Genomic DNA, 17,884 nt, shown 5'->3' with positions numbered 1-17,884 from the left:
CGCTGTTTTCAACGTTTTTTCAATATAAAGTCAATGAAAGTTGCTACTGTTTCAACCCTGTCGGCTCTCTGCAGCGGGTGGAGCTGCCACTCCGTTCCCTCTGCGAATGACGAACGAACACACACACACACACACACACACACACACACACACACACACACACACACAAAATCACACACGGTGGATGCAGGAAAACCTGCAGATGAAATGTACAGGATGACCTAAACTGAGGACAGCTACATTATTGTAGTTGCAGTGATAAGTTAAAGCCTAATAAGTACTTTATCAAATCGTATGAATGTGTGTCCCAGCCCAGGATAGGAAATGATACCTTTATGCTGGATTATCAAGGCGGATCCCCCTACTACAGAACATGATGACGGCGCAATGTCCACGTCAAGGCTACCTTGAATAGGACAGGATCATAGACACACAGGAGTTCCTGTTTTTCACCTTTATAATGCAAAAAAACTGGCTTGTAAAAGGGACTGTGGCAGGTGTATTTTTAACTTCAGGCCCTGATCAGAAGCGATGTATTTTATGCATTTTGCGGTAAATGAAGTGATCTCACATCTGAGCAATGACTGCTTTTAAACAATACATTGTGTTTTTTTTTCTTTTTTTTATTTATAACCTGAATGAAAATCTTGGCTCCAACTCCTTTTACTTCCTTCATTCTTTTTCCTCTTTAAACACACAGGAAATGCTTTATTAGACTCAGTGATCACACACGCTCCTGCTCTACATCTCCCCAGCGTCCTGTCCCCCGAACCTTTGATTTCATCTCAGGCCACTACTTTACAACTGTGCTTATAAATGCTCAGTTGAAGGCCACGACCTGCCACAGGCCCCGACAGGCACCCTTTGGATAAACACGGCGAGAGAATATCCCACCCGCCTACTTTCCTGAGACAATGATGGAGTCAGACAGCGTGTGTGTGTGTGTCTGTGTGTCTGTGTGTGTGGAGCTCAAGCTCGCAGACACAAACTCCCACGGAGCTGGCAGGGCTATGGAGATAAGGTGCACTTTATTTAGCAACATCAACATGATGGAGCCTAAATCGTGACATCACAGCCGGCTCAACACAGAGATGTGAAATGGGTGTAGAACTGTTACCATGGCTTGTTTTGTCTCTGGATACCACAGATCTAAATGTTACAGACGCGGTGATAAATTAAGTGTTTAAAAGGTGTCTCAATTTGAGAGTTTAAGACCCAGTGGAGAATAAATTACCAAGCAAATGGACAGTGTTGTTGATAAGGGCTTAATGGGCGTCTGTTAACAATGACACAAAAAGCGACTTGACTTTGTTTTGGTTTTTTGCCTGGCTGCAATCCATTTTTGTTTTGCTTTCAATGTTGGCAGACTGGGAAGACAATGCTATTGTTGCACTCAGTCACTCTGACTATACGAGTGTCAGCTAAATGCCTGAAATGCACAATGTAAATGCAAGGGGAAGAATATTCAGTCAACAGGGGTGTTAGTCTTTTATGCTGATTTGGACAGCGTTCTAACTCCACATGTCTCCTCCATTTGTATTTTCCTTGCATAACTCGTCGATGCGGTTTACTCTGCCTATTGCATATGACTAGCTCATCATCTGTCAGCTGTCACTGTGCAGGCCCAGTTCTTGCTTACTGATTATCTTTATGATTTCTGTATTTATCATGACTTCTGTCTGATCACTTTTTCTCTCCCTCTCTTTTTTTTCCCATCTCAGGATCTGAAGAAGGTGCTGTCTTTCCCCCCGTACCCTGGGGAGTATTTGCACCCGGTCGTGTATGCCTGCACGGCGGTCATGTTGCTCTGCCTCTTCGCTTCCATCATCACGTACATAGTGCACCACAGGTAGGAAGAACCGCCTCGATTCTGTTAAAGTAGGGTGACCAGACGTCCCCGGTTTCCAGGGGACAGTCCCCGGTTTTGTTGACCTTTCCCCGGCTGGATCTGTCCCCGGAAAAGTCCCCGGTTTTCACTGTGACTGACAGACCCGAAATTGGAACGAAAGAAAGAAAACACTGACCAAACGGAGCCAATAGTCGCTCCAGACAAGCTCAGAGATGTTTGAGAAAGCCGTGTTTTACGATTTTAAAATCACTGATTATTTACATGAAGTCTGGTGGGTTTAGCCAATGCAATTTCGCGGACTTTTATATTTTAAAAAAAAAATCTTAATCTTTACCAGAAAATTCGCTTCTAAGCTGAAAATGTCCCCGGATTTTGTCTGAGAAATCTAGTCCCCTTATGTTAAAGTATACATTTGGATGGTTCGGAGTAATTTCACCCTTTGAGTTGAGTCCTTTGCTCCACGACCTCGAGCCAAACACTCCCCCCAGAAGCTTTTTTCCCTTGGTCAAACATTGGGCAAGTTAGCGCCATTAGCTGAATGGCTTAGTGCAGGCGCTAATGGAACCAAATGTGTATCTCGTAAATTACCCCGCTAATAATGCCCTTAATGGCACCAAACTTCTACAGTACTACAAATAGGTTCTGTACTCTAGGCATTGGAAAGTTTGTAAGTGCACCAGGAGTTTATTTAAATAGCACTTGCCTGATGGCTTCTACTCTCTGCTGCTAGCGTTGCTAGCTCTCCGGTTCTCCTCCATTAGCTGTAGCTCCTCGTCCGTGTGTTCAGGCTCAAATAGGCATGGGCGACCTTCAAAAATGAGCCACTCGTCGTCGCTTTCGATTAACCTCAAACCCAGCCGTTTCGTTGATCTCTTCTTCTGTTCTCTCGCTTCTTGCTCCTACTTTACCGGAAATAGTTGTCGTGCTCATCCTGCACAGAGCTCGACATCTATTGCAAACCATCCCAAACATCACAGCCATTAAGTTCAGTTCCACATCTGGACACCGGGGCACACACTTTTGTAATCCCTTACATTTTTTCCTTTTTTTTGAGTCCTCTGTCAGAAAACCTGGGGTGTGAGTCAGATGCTTTAGGCTGGCATGAAGCTGCAGCCTGTCTGACTAAGAGGATCTTAAACACATACGTGTGTGTGTGTGTGTGTGTGTGTGTGTGTGTGTGTGTGTGTGTGTGTGTGTGTGTGTGTGTGTGTGTGTGTGTGTGTGTGTGTGTGTGCGTGCGTTTCAGACGGTCATAGCAGAAATGTATGCTTCTAATGGATTTGTAATGGGTATGTAGGCCACCTTCACTGCATATTCCATATGGAGACAAAGACGGAGAATCTGATTTTGTTAAAGTGGCCAGAGCCTGTCTGGCGTATTATTTCAGCACACCAATTCATCATCATTTTTTTTTTGTACTGTACATCATCAGTCACTTTATCATGTCTGTGGAATTATTGTAATAGCCCACCATCCATTTTCATTTCCATAAGGAAATGGGAAATGTCTCAAATGTCACAAATGTAAGAAGAATTATTGTGTTTCTTGGGAATTACACAGTTGACTGATATTTTTCCAGACACATATATTTGGCTTTATTTATGTTTTCCGTGTCCCAACAAAATTGATGATGAAACTGTGTGAACGCGCGGGAGCGATCGCAGTTTGCATCCGTCTGTGACACCTGGGCGAGAGACAGGGTGCGTCCTCCTGCAGTCAGACAGTAATGACAGCATCTAAGGCTCCAAACAGCAGCATTACGTACTGTCGTCTTGCACTGCAGCATTCACTGAAGAAAAACAGACAGGAGGGATACGGGATCAGTTTCCAAACACACATTGGTCTCCTAAAACGTTGTGCCGATTTAGTCTAATATCAGTCAAATGTGATGCAAAGAAATAATTCACAACCATGATCCATAGTAGGGTTTTAACGCTTGTGTTGTCCTCCCGTCAAAATTGAAAATCAACACTTTTGTTAAAGCTTTTTATTAATTTTCTTACGTTTTTGATGCTTTTTTCAATGTTCAACACTAACAGTAATTTTGAATTTTGAAATTTATGGTCAATAAACCTCATTTTTAGGAAATTATACTTAATGTTTGAGTTATAAAAGCAGATATTGGGAATTATTTAGACTAAAATTCAAGGAATGTATGTTGATGGATAAGCACAGACTGGAACATGTCAACTTTTACTCAATACTATTTCAAAAGCACTTTTTTCAAGACACCCCAAAAGTAATGAAAGTTAATAAAGGTATGTACAATGATGTTATTTTAGGTAATTACAATCGGGTAGTTAAAACAAACATTGATATAGGAAAACGGGTCAGTTTGACCCAAGAATGACATGAGGGTTAAGAACTATTAAGTAAAGACGAGTGTGAAAAATCCTTCTTTTTTTAATGAAATGCACCACTGCACAGTAAAAAAAACACCAGTAAACATGAGAGACCTTGCTCATATCTCTATTTAGATAAACTTAGCAACATCCAGATTTGACAAGGTGTTGAAATTCAACAGTATCCCCATTTCTATGTGAGTGCTCAAGCTGGCACATCCAGGTTTCTCAGAACCAGGATGAGGTGTTTACATGGGTAACACAACTGGGAGACTCTAAAACACAATACTTTGCATGTAAACACACTCGTGTATCACAAAGTGCTTTTCTAAATATTTAAAAAGACATTCATTCAAATGAGAGAGAGAGAGAAAAAGCCCATGTTTAGGATATGAAGCCTGAGCTTTTGTGGTGTCTGTACCACACGGGAGGGTTAGAGGCTTTTCCTTTCAACGGCGCTCAAATTAACAAAATCCTCCACCTCCTCGTCCTCCACACCTCCCTCTGGGCACTCCCCAGCACTGAAACTCTCTGTTTAGTAACACTTTAGTTATATAGTATCACTCCGGCTGACTGACAGCATCCGAGCAGCGGAGTGCAGGGGACTGCGTGTTAAATGGGCAGAATGTGAGGGAAGCTGTTCAAGGATTGGCCATGTTTGAGTTTGTCACTTTATCACTCCAGCTCACACACACACATACACACATATGCATCATGGTATGCATCCAACATGTGCTGTTGGTTTTTTCTGTACCAGCGATAAGCCATGATAGAATCTGATTGGTGATTATGGGTGCCACGCTGATGTGTGATGCATAGTCAAGTGGTTAATATATCTTTGAACCCAAAAATCCTTTTAACTCAAGTGTGGCAAACTGTTCCCAGAGTCAAACTGGAGCAGAGGAACTGGACAAATGTCCATGAATGAAATTAGATTAATATGATGTTTCTTACTGGATTCCATCCATCCATCTTCATCCGCTTTATCCGGTATCGGGTCGCGGGGGCAGCAGCTCCAGCAGGGGACCCCAAACTTCCCTTTCCCGAGCCACATCAACCAGCTCCGACTGGGGGATCCCGAGGCGTTCTCAGGCCAGGTTGGAGATATAATCCCTCCACCTAGTCCTGGGTCTTCCCCGAGGCCTCCTCCCAGCTGGACGTGCCTGGAACACCTCCCTAGGGAGGCGCCCAGGAGGCATCCTTACCAGATACCCGGCTCTACTCCGAGCTCCTCTCGGATGACTGAGCTTCTCACCCTATCTCTAAGGGAGACGCCAGCCACCCCTCCTGAGGAAACCCATTTCGGCCGCTTGTACCCTGGATTACTTTTTTGTTTTTAGTGTTGTCTGTATTTTATGGTTACGGGAACTGTTAGCAGCTAGTACAGCGTTGCACTTTTCCAGTGTCCACATTTACCAAAATGCCAAGGCACACTGCTTTGGCTAAAGTAAATACAGGCTGCACTTTCTGTTTATAGCCGAAGCATGATGGAAAAATCTTAAATTACGTATAATATGAATGGGAAAAAAAGTTTTTTCATTGTCCGTACATTTTGTGATGATAATAAGGAATTGAGTTGATTTAGTTTTAAAACGCCAATCAATGTGTGTGTTGCCTGATTATGTATGTTATGTTTATGGACATAAGCCCGCCCCCCCAAAAAAATAAATAAATAAATAAATAAAAAAAGAGTAAACAAATGCCAGCTTCTAGTGGAATCATTATGACATGATCATTTTAAAAAATCTTTTTCCATCCAAATTAATGATTAACAAGCAACAAAATAAGATACTTAAAATAATGCTGTAATTACTATGTTAATGAGTCAGCTGACCATGTGTAATCTAACTCCACAGTTTCCCAGAGGCTCCACTTAGCTTTGTAGTGATGGGCGGTATGACCAAAAATTTGTATCAGAAGTATTTTTTTAAGATTCTGGCGGTTTCACGGTGTTTCACGCTATTTTCTTTCTTTTGCTTGACTGGGTCTAAATATAGGTTTCTAATGACTTATTCTGCTGTCAGTATTCAACCCTTTCAGAATATAAAAAGAAACGTTTCAATGTCATCATGTTTACTAGAAGTTTTGATTACTGGAGGGTTTCCCTGGCTCCACAACATTATACAATAAGGTTATATGAAGGAGAATGCATGAAACTGTTACAGAATCTAAAGTATTTTTATTGTGCAGAATACAAAGTAGTAAAATAAATAAAATAAACTCACATACCAACAACTTTAACATGCTTTCTTTTCAAAACAAAATAGTTGTAAGATTGCTGTTCGAACACTACCTTCAACAAAGCTCAAGTTTGTTGGAGAAAAGCGGGCGTAGCTTGCTTCGATGTTGATTGACTAATGTAAATGGACTGTTCTTATACAGCGCTTTTCTAGTCTCAACAATAACTCAAAGCGCTTTTACATAGTACAGGAACCATTCACCAATATTCATTCATACACTGTGGCTGAGGCTGCTGTACAAGATGCCACCTGCTCCGATGGCGCAACATCGGGGGTAACTCTGGGTTCTGTGTCTTCCCCAAGGACACTTTGACATGGGACTACCAGGGATCGAACCAACAAGCCTTCCGATTGGCAGGCGACCACTCTACCACAGAGCCACAGCCGCCCCTATGTTACAATGTTAGTGGTTTGGCGGAAGTATTTTGGGGACGCAAGACATTTTAAGATATTCGGTGTCATCCTGTTCTACTAGTTCTGCAGCTTTGATTTCAGAACTTTCAATGTCTATCCTATCCATCTTCACCAGAGCACTAATTGTTTAACCTCACCACGCCTCCAGTCGCACCATGCGTGTTACGTTGAAAAGGGTCCGTCTGAAACAGTGTCGTGCGGCGCAGCGTAGCATTCCGAACGTTGTGTAGTCATATACATCGGTGTGGCGGTATATTAAAAATTCCTATCAAAACAACAATACACACCGGTATACCGCCCAGCACTAGCATCTTTTAGCTCACTGTTTTGATTTTACAGCCTGCAACTCTACTGTTTTCGTTCAGTTTCACGGCCCTCATCAGCGGTGTTTCCAAACACAACAGGCAGCTGTTTTCTCAAAACAAAATTTATTTAAAAAGCTCTGATAAACCCACTGTACACCAGCAGCTCAGCAACAAACGTCCAACAGACACACGTTAGAAGGTTACATATCATTTATGTGTTTACAGCTAGTAGCATCTATTAGCAGAATTATCAGTATCAGTAATATTTTCAATATTGTGGTATTGATTTCAATCATTTAGCCCAGCCCTAAGCTGCCAGATTGTTACCTTTCCTCCATCACAATTAGCATGAAACCACTTCCATTTCTCCCTTTACCAGCGCTGCTACCTATGGTTTATGGGACTGATCAGCATGTTTGGAACATGTCTTCCACCAATGAAATGGCTTGGCTGAAACGACCCATGGTAGAGCGTGTCACATTATACTGTCCATAGCTTTATTGGCCCTTTCAGTTGGCTCAGCAGTGGGTGCAGGGTGAGAGCAGATGCAGAGAGAGAGAGGACAGTTTTACCCCACCCCCTTTTACCTTCTGGGCGATGGGGATGTGGAGGGTTGCCAGGTTAATGTACTTGACCCAATGAAATCTCAGAGCAGAGCCTATGAAAACCTTGCAGGGAGGCCAGGAGCCGGCCTGATTTATGGCCCCTTTGCTGAATGGAGTTCAGTACCTGGACCGCGGTGGAGGCATCGACAGCAGCAGCTTTAACTCTCCCCCCCCCCCCTTCCACTGAGCAGTGAAGCCCGGCCCCAGACATGCCTCACAGCTCACTGCTGAGCCACTGCTTCATCTACAGTTGGCTCACGTGCGGCCGGGGCTCCGCTCCTCCATTTTGGGGAGTGTAGATTTCCAGCACAACGTTATATAATTTCAAATGGTGACAGTGACTGTAGGGATGAAAAGGACATTGGCAGGCATGGGAAATTTATTAAAAGAATGGTTGGTCTGTTTATTCACGGAGAGTGACAAATATGTTAGTATCGTTTGACCTATTTAGCCTATTCTCTAACATCTGGGTGGAAAATGGTAATGTGGGTTAAGTGCCCTGCCCAAGACTGTGTAACCCCCCGGCTAATGCTGTATTTCACAAAATGGATATGAGTGCATAGTTTTACATTGTAAAAATTAAAAATTGGCCCAGCCAAGTGGAAGCAATCTCTTTTTATTTCCTCATCAAACCAGCAGAGTGATTCCTATTTGTGTGCAAATACCTACGCGTGTACTGTATGTGTGAAGGAGCTGTGTAGGAAAGCTGGAATCGGAATAACACACTGAGCTCTCACTAAGAATCGGATCTGTGAATAGCCCTCTGCCTGAGGGCCATCATCTAAAATACAGATTATACAGTTTGTTGGAAGTGTTCCCATTTTGTCAACTGAGGTGGAACATTTAGTGTCTTTCAGTGGGTAAAGTAGGTTTGGACCTGTTAAACTGATTCTTTAGATTGTTTTAGCACTTTCTTTTCATTGTCAGGAAAAAAAGCATTCCTGTAAATACCATTTCTTTGAAGTTCAGTCATAAAAAAACACTGTAAAAATAGTGTGTCTCTGTCACTGAATGGCATAGATCTTCTTTGAATGTTTGTGTTTTAGCTTTAGATGTCGTACAGTAGCAACCAAAGAAGAAGACAGCAACGGTTTTCTGCACTTCTTTGTGGTCAAAAATCTGATATTATAAATGCAAAACTATTTAGTTAAAATTCAAACAATTTAGTTAAAATTCATATTTTGACTTTCACTGTCGACTTGTTTATTCGCGCAGTCTAGTTTCTCAACTAAAAAGATTATTTTTTATGTGAATTAAATTAAATCTACGATGGGAGCCAGATTTTAAAATCCTTATTAGAGTCAACCTAAAAATAGTATTTTCTCAAGGTGAACATGCAGGCAAACATCCCAGCATGCACCGTGGCCCCAAACTCGTGCAAAGGTCTAATGTAATGTGTATTTCTGCAATGTTCCTGGTGTTTCCACTGTTCCATTACAATGCCATTGTTGTTGTATAGTTATAGAGTGAATGTGGTTAGCCCATGAGTGATGCTGCCTGCATGGCTAATAACATGATACCCAATGAAATATTGGTTGATGGTAAAAGTTGTCTCTGTTAAAGCGCCCATATGATGCTCATTTTCAGGTTCAAAATTGTATTTTGAGGTTGTACTAGAATATGTTTACGTGGTTTCATTTTCAAAGAACACCATATTTTTGTTGTACTGCACATTGCTGCAGATCCTGTTTTCACCCTGTGTGTTTGGGTCTCTGTTTTAGCTCCAGAGTGAGACATCTCACTTCTTTACTATCTTTGTTGGGATTTGCCCATGCTCAGTATAATCCCTGCAGAACAGAGACAGGAAGTAGTTCTTTTGGAGATTATGGTGAACTAGTGGGTGTTGTAGCAGTGTTTTGCCATTAAGAACGAGCTAGCATGCTACGGTTAGCCACCTCGTCTCGGCTAGTGACGTAGAAAGCCGTGCAGATGTTGAACAGCTCACCCGGAGACTGAAGACAGAGGACATTCAGAAACCAGATCTCACTCACAGCATGGATATATTTTTTTTTTAAGTTTGTATGCGTGTGGAAGCACCAGAGACACAAAATAACACCCCAAATCCCAGATTTTTTTTTTTTTTTTTCGTAATAATGGCAATTTAAAATGTTTCTGTAATTTGTCAGACATTAAAAGCTCATGTTGCTCAAGGTGAGGGAAAATACAATATTTACACTACTGTATTTGATAAGCTACTAGGAAGGAAAAAAATAATTCAAAATGGGAGTTATGTTGACCCAACTTGTGAATAATTACTCTTCAAAGTTGAGCCAAGGTGGAAGTGTTTTTCGGAATACTTGACAGTGTTCTATTATTCAGCACATGTATTGGCAGCGGTGTGTAACGGCTTGTTTGCACTGCTCTATGAGCAGCATTCCCCAGGCTCTCCTGAGGTTGTTAATCTATCTAAAGAAAAAGGGCAATTCATGCAGACCTTGCAAAAGACCGGCTTAAATCACACTCACAGTGACTGATGGGCACTATACCTTGAAATCTGAATCTCAATGAGATTTGACTTCATGATAAATGACAGAACATTGTGGCGTTTGGTATTCACTTGCTAATTATTTTGATTCTTGGTCTCTTTTGGCAGCGCAATCCGCATCAGTCGGAAGGGATGGCATATGCTTCTCAACTTCTGTTTCCACACGGCTCTGACCTTTGCTGTGTTTGCCGGCGGCATCAATCGAATCAAATACCCCATCATCTGTCAAGCAGTAAGTGCATTCCCTTTTCATTCATCCAGCTCTCAACGCTTTTCAGAAAATTGATTATGAATGTAGAGCCCCGAGTGCAGTATGTACGTAGAGTAATGCAGCTTTATGTGTCTTTCATGCTTCAGCTGCATGTATGGTGTAGTCACTCTTTTAGAAACGTGGTGACACAATGACCCCCATCATTAATGCACTCACTCACTCTCCAGCTCTCTGTGGTCTGTGTCCACTTTTGCTGCCTGAGGTTGGCGATAAGCTCTATAGCCCGAATGTTATATCATTCTTGTGGACATTTTGGAAAGGGGCAGTATGTAAAAATATGTTTTTTCCATGGAAGTTTAACATTGCAGTTACCACTTCCCTATTTACACATTAAATGACGTTTTCCACAGGTATTAATTTACTTTTTTATTTTATTTTCATGCACATTTATGGATTAAACAGTGTTCATACTCATCCACAGGTTTTGTCTGTTGGTGGTATAGACTGCAAAAAATCTGTGACGTCACTCCCTGGTTTTTTGATGGCTGTTTTGAAGCCTTAAATTTGGTGGTGGTGTGACGATTTTTGATGAGAAGGAGGAGCTGGGGAGGATCACGCGGCCAGGCCAGTGTTGCTTATGGTTGCAATGGCGCTACGCTAAACGCTAAAAAGGGAAATTTGCTGATTTTCAACCCTTCTGAAGCCAGTCATCCAGTGGAGATTTACCGGCGGGTGAAGGCCATTCATCTGCGTGCATGGCAGTACAGAAAATCGGCAGACTGTCCCTTTGAGCACAAACTAACACTAGCGGTAGATAGCTAGCTTGGTTGGCATAACGCTAAAGAAGACATTTTCAGACAAACAAATGTTTCAATCATCTTTGATGTAAAACACACAGTAAAAACACACAGTGTGGGTGTGGGTGTGGGTTAAAGTTTAAGACTAAACCAGAGACAACACCCAATTACAAGTTCAGGTCTATGTTAATGTGCCCAGTGCCATGGTTAGCATTGCTAAGGCTCCGTCCTGATTGACAGGCCGGTGTGATGTCACGCCCCCAAAAGCATCCGCTGCTTTATTGTCGGTTTTTAAATAAATGGGACCATAATTTTCTAAATGAACATCATGCTGTATTGAAGAAGACTTGACAGTAGCAATTGACGTCGTAAACTCTTTAGGAATATGTTTATTGAGGTAATAAATCAAGGCAGAAGTATGGTCATTTTCCCATTCACTTCTATAGAAATATACTTCTTTTTGGAGCTAGCAGAGTCGCCCCCTGCTGGAAAATAGAGATTATCCAGGTTTAAGGCACTTCCACTTTCCGAAGATTCATCCATTATTGTTTCAGTCTATGGTAGGTGGTCCTTTAGCACTTATCATTATATTTTTTCCAATACTTTGGTTTATTACTACATACTTGCAAAACTAACAGCATTCCAATCAGCTACACTGTGTGTGTACCGGCTTATTGGCATGCTAACACACTAAACTAAGAAGGTGAACATGGTAAACAGTGTAACTGCTAAACATCAGCATGTTTGCATTGTCATTGTGAGCATTAACTAACATGAGCATCCGCCCACTTAAGTTTTTCAGCTCAAAGCACCGCCGTTAGCGTTAACGTTAGCGCCTGCACGTTCATTCTGTTGCCTTTCATTTGGTCACAGATTAGTTTTAATTTCACTTCCATCAGGCTTTATCTCTTCGCTATAATTGAGTGTAGCTTGTAAAGGAGTACTCGCATGTTTCTGAATGCTTTGTACATAATGAGAAATGCTCAACCTTTAGTCTGCAAAATATGAATAGACCAAGTGGATAAAATGCAATACACATATAAGAGAAGAGAGAAGAGAAGAGAAGCAGTGTCTCCCTGCAGTGGACTTTCTGACTCTTTTCTGCCTCAACCTATGAATAAAAATGGCCGCGTTTTTTGGAGGATCATGGAGATTTGGGATGTAAGGATAGATTTGGAAACAGGTCGTAGAAAAACTGTCTCATTATTTTACTTTGCTAAATATATTAAGTAGGGCTGTCACAGTTTAGATTTTAAATTGATGAAAATGAGCAGTCAATTTCAACTATAGAAATCAAAAGCAGGATAGGCCATTCCCACAGTATTCTTTCTCTCTTCACCCCCGCTTACTTAAACTGTTGTTGTAATGAACCCTTCTGCTATCTAGTGGCTCTTCTTGTGGCATTGCCTTCACTGCCAAAAAACAAATGTCTAAGTAGAAAATCTAATCGTGAATTTGAAGAATCGTGACACCCATAATATCAAGAAGAAAGGCAAACAAGGAGTAAGGCCTTATATGAAATTATAATTCATAAAGTTAATAGAGGTTGTACTGTATATAACATTGTAAAGGAACTTGTTATATGGCCATTACAGTGTATTGGTGATAGGAATAGTGAAACCAAAGAGAGGAAGCAAGCATGTAAAATGTATTAGATTTCTTTTTTTTATGTGTTTGGAAAGCCACATGCTCCTGGCGGACTTGCTTTCCACGTGATTGATAGCTGGACCTGTTCAGGTTGTGAGCATGAAACATTAGCTGGAGCATATCATTCTCCACTGTCAGTTCACCTCAGCGGGGGTGCATTTACTGTATGTAGTTGCAAAAAGATTGATGTACAGTTGGTTTCTACTTTTCACTCACAGTTTCAACTGCCTTCACTGACTTCCTGTTCTCTATCAACGGGCCTTGTTCGCTCCCTTTATTGTGAGCTGCAGCGGCTTTGGGAATCAGTTGTCACAAGCACTTCAGGTGGCCCCCGGTTCTACGGTGTAAAGACTCCACCTCTACATGCTGAGATGCAGAGCTTCATATTTCATGCCTGAGCTGCATAGCATGAAGCTCGGTGACAGGAAACCTGTAAGAAGTCACCATTTGTGTCACAGCCGTCGAGTCTTCCTCCACAGCTGGAACTGACACTAAACAACTGCTGTTTGTGATTAAAAAAAATGCAGAGTCCCTCACTCACCTGCTTCCTGCTGTTTAACATCACATCAATAACTTTACCATTTATGGTAAAAATTTGACTCTTCACTCTGCTGACATGTCATATTGTCAACTCCAAGATTAAAAGACACAACACCAAAATGTAGTCTTAATAGTGTACAGTGTTGATACTGTATATGATCACCATATCCAATTGATGCATACATTGTTGAGGGTTTGTTATGTTGTAGCTTGTGCCTGACCAATAAATTGGTCCCACATTAAAGCTAAAGTGGCAGTTGATTTTGTGCGTAAAGAAATGATAATAATATTTCAGCGTATTGCATACACTTCAAGTGGTTGAGGAAAAACGGACTCTGCCTCTTCTCATGGCCTCTGATTCAGGCGTAAGTTGATGTTGTGGAAGTTCTGTATAGTGAGGAGGACGAATTGGTAAAATGAGAAGAAGAAGAGCCTGTTGAAACAAAATAAAGGACAGCTGTAGAAGGATTAAAAGTTTGGATATCGGTGAAAGGTTTAATTATTTTCTCGAGAAGAACAATCAAACAAATGGACGAGAAATGGCAGTTCACAAGCAAACAGACAGTACCAAGTGGACACCACAACATTCTGGTAAATACAATCAGTAATACACTTTCTTTATATTGCAGTGCCCCCAGAGGAAAAACAACCTTGTTTGGAACCAGTTAATTCAAACATAACAATCAGTGGACCTCAGCAGACAGTTGGAGCTCTTAGATTTTGAATCTGTCCCTCGTGTGTCCAAGTGTCTGATCCCGGGTCCTTCTAATCTTAGCTAAAAAAGGACTTTGTCTATTGGATGGCAGTGGTCTCGCCTGGGACCTGCATGAAAAACCGGCTAGGCAACTGGTTCTGTCAGGCTCCACGTCATCTATCCTTGGTGGGAAAATGCAAAAGTCAAACATATACAGTTGTTCCTACAAAGAGTCAAACTGAGGACAGCTACGAACCCAATACTCTGAGAGGCCTGAAGAATATTATGAATAATTAATACGAAAAATCATTGGTTACATGTTAATTTTCCCAGTTACATCCCCCCTTTTGCAGTACATAACTAATCACAACACAATTGAAAATTACTGATAAAGAAAAAAACAATGTTTTTTTTTTTGTGATGACTTAAACTCTTAGTTCAAGCTACCAGACATTTAGTCAAAAGAAAGATGAGAAGTAAATGGAGGAATTTATGAATCAGGAACTACTGAAATTGGAAGCTGAGGTCTGGTATTCGTCGTTCTTTGTAGGTGGCAGATCAAACAGCCCAAGATCATCATCATTTCGTGCACTGCATGATATAACCCTTTCACAAGTAAACAAAGGAAATAATCATTCATATTAGGGATCATACAACAAAAGCTCTAAAACAGAAACCGATCACAGAGATTTACTGGAACAACAATATTCCCCATCCAAAGCATTCCACCCTCCCCAAAATATCCAAGCGCCCCAGACACCTAGAAAAACAGTGTGAGGGACATTTGAGCACCCTAAGACTCGTGGCGAGTGGTTTAGCTGATGGACGGTTTGGCAGTGGAGGTACCTTCAAATGTCTGGGAGTAATGCGCCGCATTGATCACCTAATACATGGCAGTGGCCCCCCCTGGCTGGCTAACCGTAAATCTGACCCCATCTGGTGCTAAAGTAACATGTATACGCATAGCTCAAAAGGGTTTTAGGACAAATCGCTGAACCATGAAAACATGATCGGCGGTCAGATTTTCCAGAACTTTCTGTATTATCAATTAATGTGCGTTATTAACTAAACCTACCACGGATGAATTCCCGAAACAAATGTGCTACTGTAACTTCATCAGTTTACATAAGCTCTTAAAGTAGAGTGCAGTATAGTGCACAATAGTTAATCGGTTTAGCAGGGGGGTTTTATGGGGGAAGCCCGTTCTGGGACGTGGGGAAACAATAATCATTAATAAACAGTAATTCATTGACCATACACGTGTGTAAATTTGCTGATTGAACCCAGTTCATACGTTGGAATCGAGTGCGTTTGCTTTTCAGAAGAAGAACTTTTTTTTTTCCATTTCTTTGAACAATGTCATCATTGAGTGATTTTGGTCATTGTCAGGACTGAAAGTAATCGCATGGTTACAACAGAAAGGTAGTTGATGCATAGCTACTACCATGAAGTCTGTTGTCTAAGGGTTGTTGCTTTGTTTATATTTATCAGTTTGCAATTACGGTCTAGAGAAAAGGGGAAGAGCGCTATGCTCATTTTACCCCTTATTTGATGACCTGAAAAAATGAGTGTGCGGCGTTTACCGTGCATCGGTAGTAACATAATGGGCGGAGAAGTGGGGTGAGAATCAATTATGTCAGATTTATCTTCTACATATCTGTCTAACAACAAAAATGGTGCAACCCAACAAACACAGGACAGAAAACAGAGAACAACCGAATACACTTGTCATACACCATGTCTGTCTCTCTGGTTATCCATCGTCACCGACGAGGCTGCGCCCCCTTCAGGGTGTGCTGTGTGTGTGTGGGTGGCTGGTCGATGCCGTCCAGGCTGTAGATCAGGAGGTCGTGCTTCTGGTGCCATGGATTTCTTCTGGTGTCAGGTTCGTACACCAGCACATGACACACCGTCGGAGTCAGTCTTTTACCACTGCCTCGTTTCGGTGAGTTGTGTTGCAGCGTTGGTTGACAGAACTTAGTCTGTCAGGCCCCGGACTCCGGGCGTCTGGACGGTGACTGGCTTGTCCCCTGGTCCTGGACCCTCTTGCAGTGTGGTGCGTGGATCCCGGAGCCCTCTCAGGCACCTTCACTGCGTGGGTGACCAGAAGAACCGGGAAGGGACCTTGCCAGCGTTTGGATTGCCAGTTATCCGTTCCCTGAGTTGTTACGACACGAAATATCCGGGCGGCAGCGTTGGAGCGGCCCTTCAGCTGGGGGGGCAGGGCAGCGACACGGGATTCGTATGGCGAGAGAGCAGAAGACAGTTGTACACACTACTCTAACATATCATGCTCGCAAGAGCTGATGCGGGAAGGGGTGCTCTAGGAAGCTTCTAACCCCCACACTGGGTGGGCTGCGAAGAGAATTTCAAAAGGATGAGGTTACTGCCGTCTTCCCTAATCACATGTACATAGTTGTGGTTCTTAAGGGCCGTTAATCATTGACACCGGACTTGATATGATCATAATATAATATAATAAATTTTATGTATTAGAGCTTTTGCTAACACGACACAGTTGTTTTAAGCGGGGGAAAACACCTCCAACCATTTTGAGCAACATCATCAAACAAAACTTTTCACCTGTGACGGTGTGAGATCTAACAAATTTCACATGACTGTTCAAGGCCTTCTGCTTACAAAATTTTACTTTTCTGCAAATGAAGGTGAAGGCTTGTTGTACCATTTTTTCTTAACAATACCCTGCACTTGCCCCTTTGACACATGGTCCCATGGGCCCATTGTAAACTTGCAAAATGCTTGTGAAACATGGTGTGGAGGCAAGGTGTGAATCGGGCCCTGCAGGGGGGGACTTCCTCTTAAAGGTGCACTCTGCCCTTTTCCACGTGATTGCAAAACAGCGACTGATTCTGCACGGAAAGATCAGTCAAATGCCCGTGTGTGGGCAGAACATTGTATTAGCCAAGCTACGATGGAAATAGATCAAGTCACTTGGGGATGCAAAAATGGGCTTAACAGAAGACTTTAGGAAGTTCGGTGTTCACAATGCCCAAAAATCATTGAAACCCAAAAGGCGTACCTGAGTCTGTTGTAGGTTGTAACAGACAAACCTTCAGCCAGGTTACAGGCTTCCAGCTAGAGCAATGCGTTCAGCAGACTGCATAGAGAAGTGTTGGGAAGATGTTTAGCAATTAAGGGTTTGAATCTGATATACCGCAAACCATACCTGTCCTGTCGGTGCAGGGCAGCGTGGGTGAACCCATCCACATACAAAACCAGATCGATGTGGCAAGGGTGTCAAGTCAGATCTGGCGAGCGGAGCAACAGGTGGGTGCAATCAGCCTAAAAACCCGTCATGCGGCTTTCCTTCAAGGCACAGCATAGAGAAGCAAGGGTAAGCACTGTACAATGTTAACAGTGACATTAGGCATATCACGCGACATGTGTGTAACCATAGATAACGTGCTGCGCAGATGTAAATGTAAAGATCGTGCTCCCAATAGGATCAGAGAAAACTATATTGTTGGCACTAAACAATGTTAGAAGCAAAAATAGCAACAGGCCAGAGCCTGTCACCGGAGGCTGCAAGAGAAACAAACGTCATGCAGCCCAAATGTTCACCCACTGTCTGAAGTGAAGGAAGTTTAGGGTTTGGCAAACTACGTTGGCGGGCTTGAAAAGCTTTTTTAAGATTTACAACGCCTGGTTCGCTTCGATGTCCACGTGACGACGGTCATGTGCAGATAGATTTTGCCATGTATTATGCAAGCTAAAGGTTTAACTAATGAGCAAAT

The 17,884-nt window shown here is 42.3% G+C and overlaps 1 protein-coding gene across 3 annotated transcripts in view; it reads left to right on the top strand.

The window, feature by feature from the left end:
* Positions 1 to 17,884, top strand: part of adgra1b (adhesion G protein-coupled receptor A1b) — a 211,245-nt gene that overhangs the window by 164,868 nt on the left and 28,493 nt on the right. For all 3 annotated transcript variants that reach the window (XM_032541028.1, XM_032541026.1, XM_032541029.1), the window contains 2 exons: positions 1,722 to 1,849; positions 10,349 to 10,472. In XM_032541028.1, the coding sequence (XP_032396919.1) occupies positions 1,722 to 1,849; positions 10,349 to 10,472 (252 nt within the window). The remainder of the gene's footprint in view (positions 1 to 1,721; positions 1,850 to 10,348; positions 10,473 to 17,884) is intronic.

Source organism: Etheostoma spectabile, chromosome 17 (assembly GCF_008692095.1).
Source record: "Etheostoma spectabile isolate EspeVRDwgs_2016 chromosome 17, UIUC_Espe_1.0, whole genome shotgun sequence".
In the NCBI taxonomy this organism is placed as follows: Eukaryota; Metazoa; Chordata; class Actinopteri; order Perciformes; family Percidae; genus Etheostoma; species Etheostoma spectabile.
The sequence above is the reverse complement of the archived record's forward strand: the minus strand, read 5'-3'. Positions and strand labels throughout refer to the sequence as shown.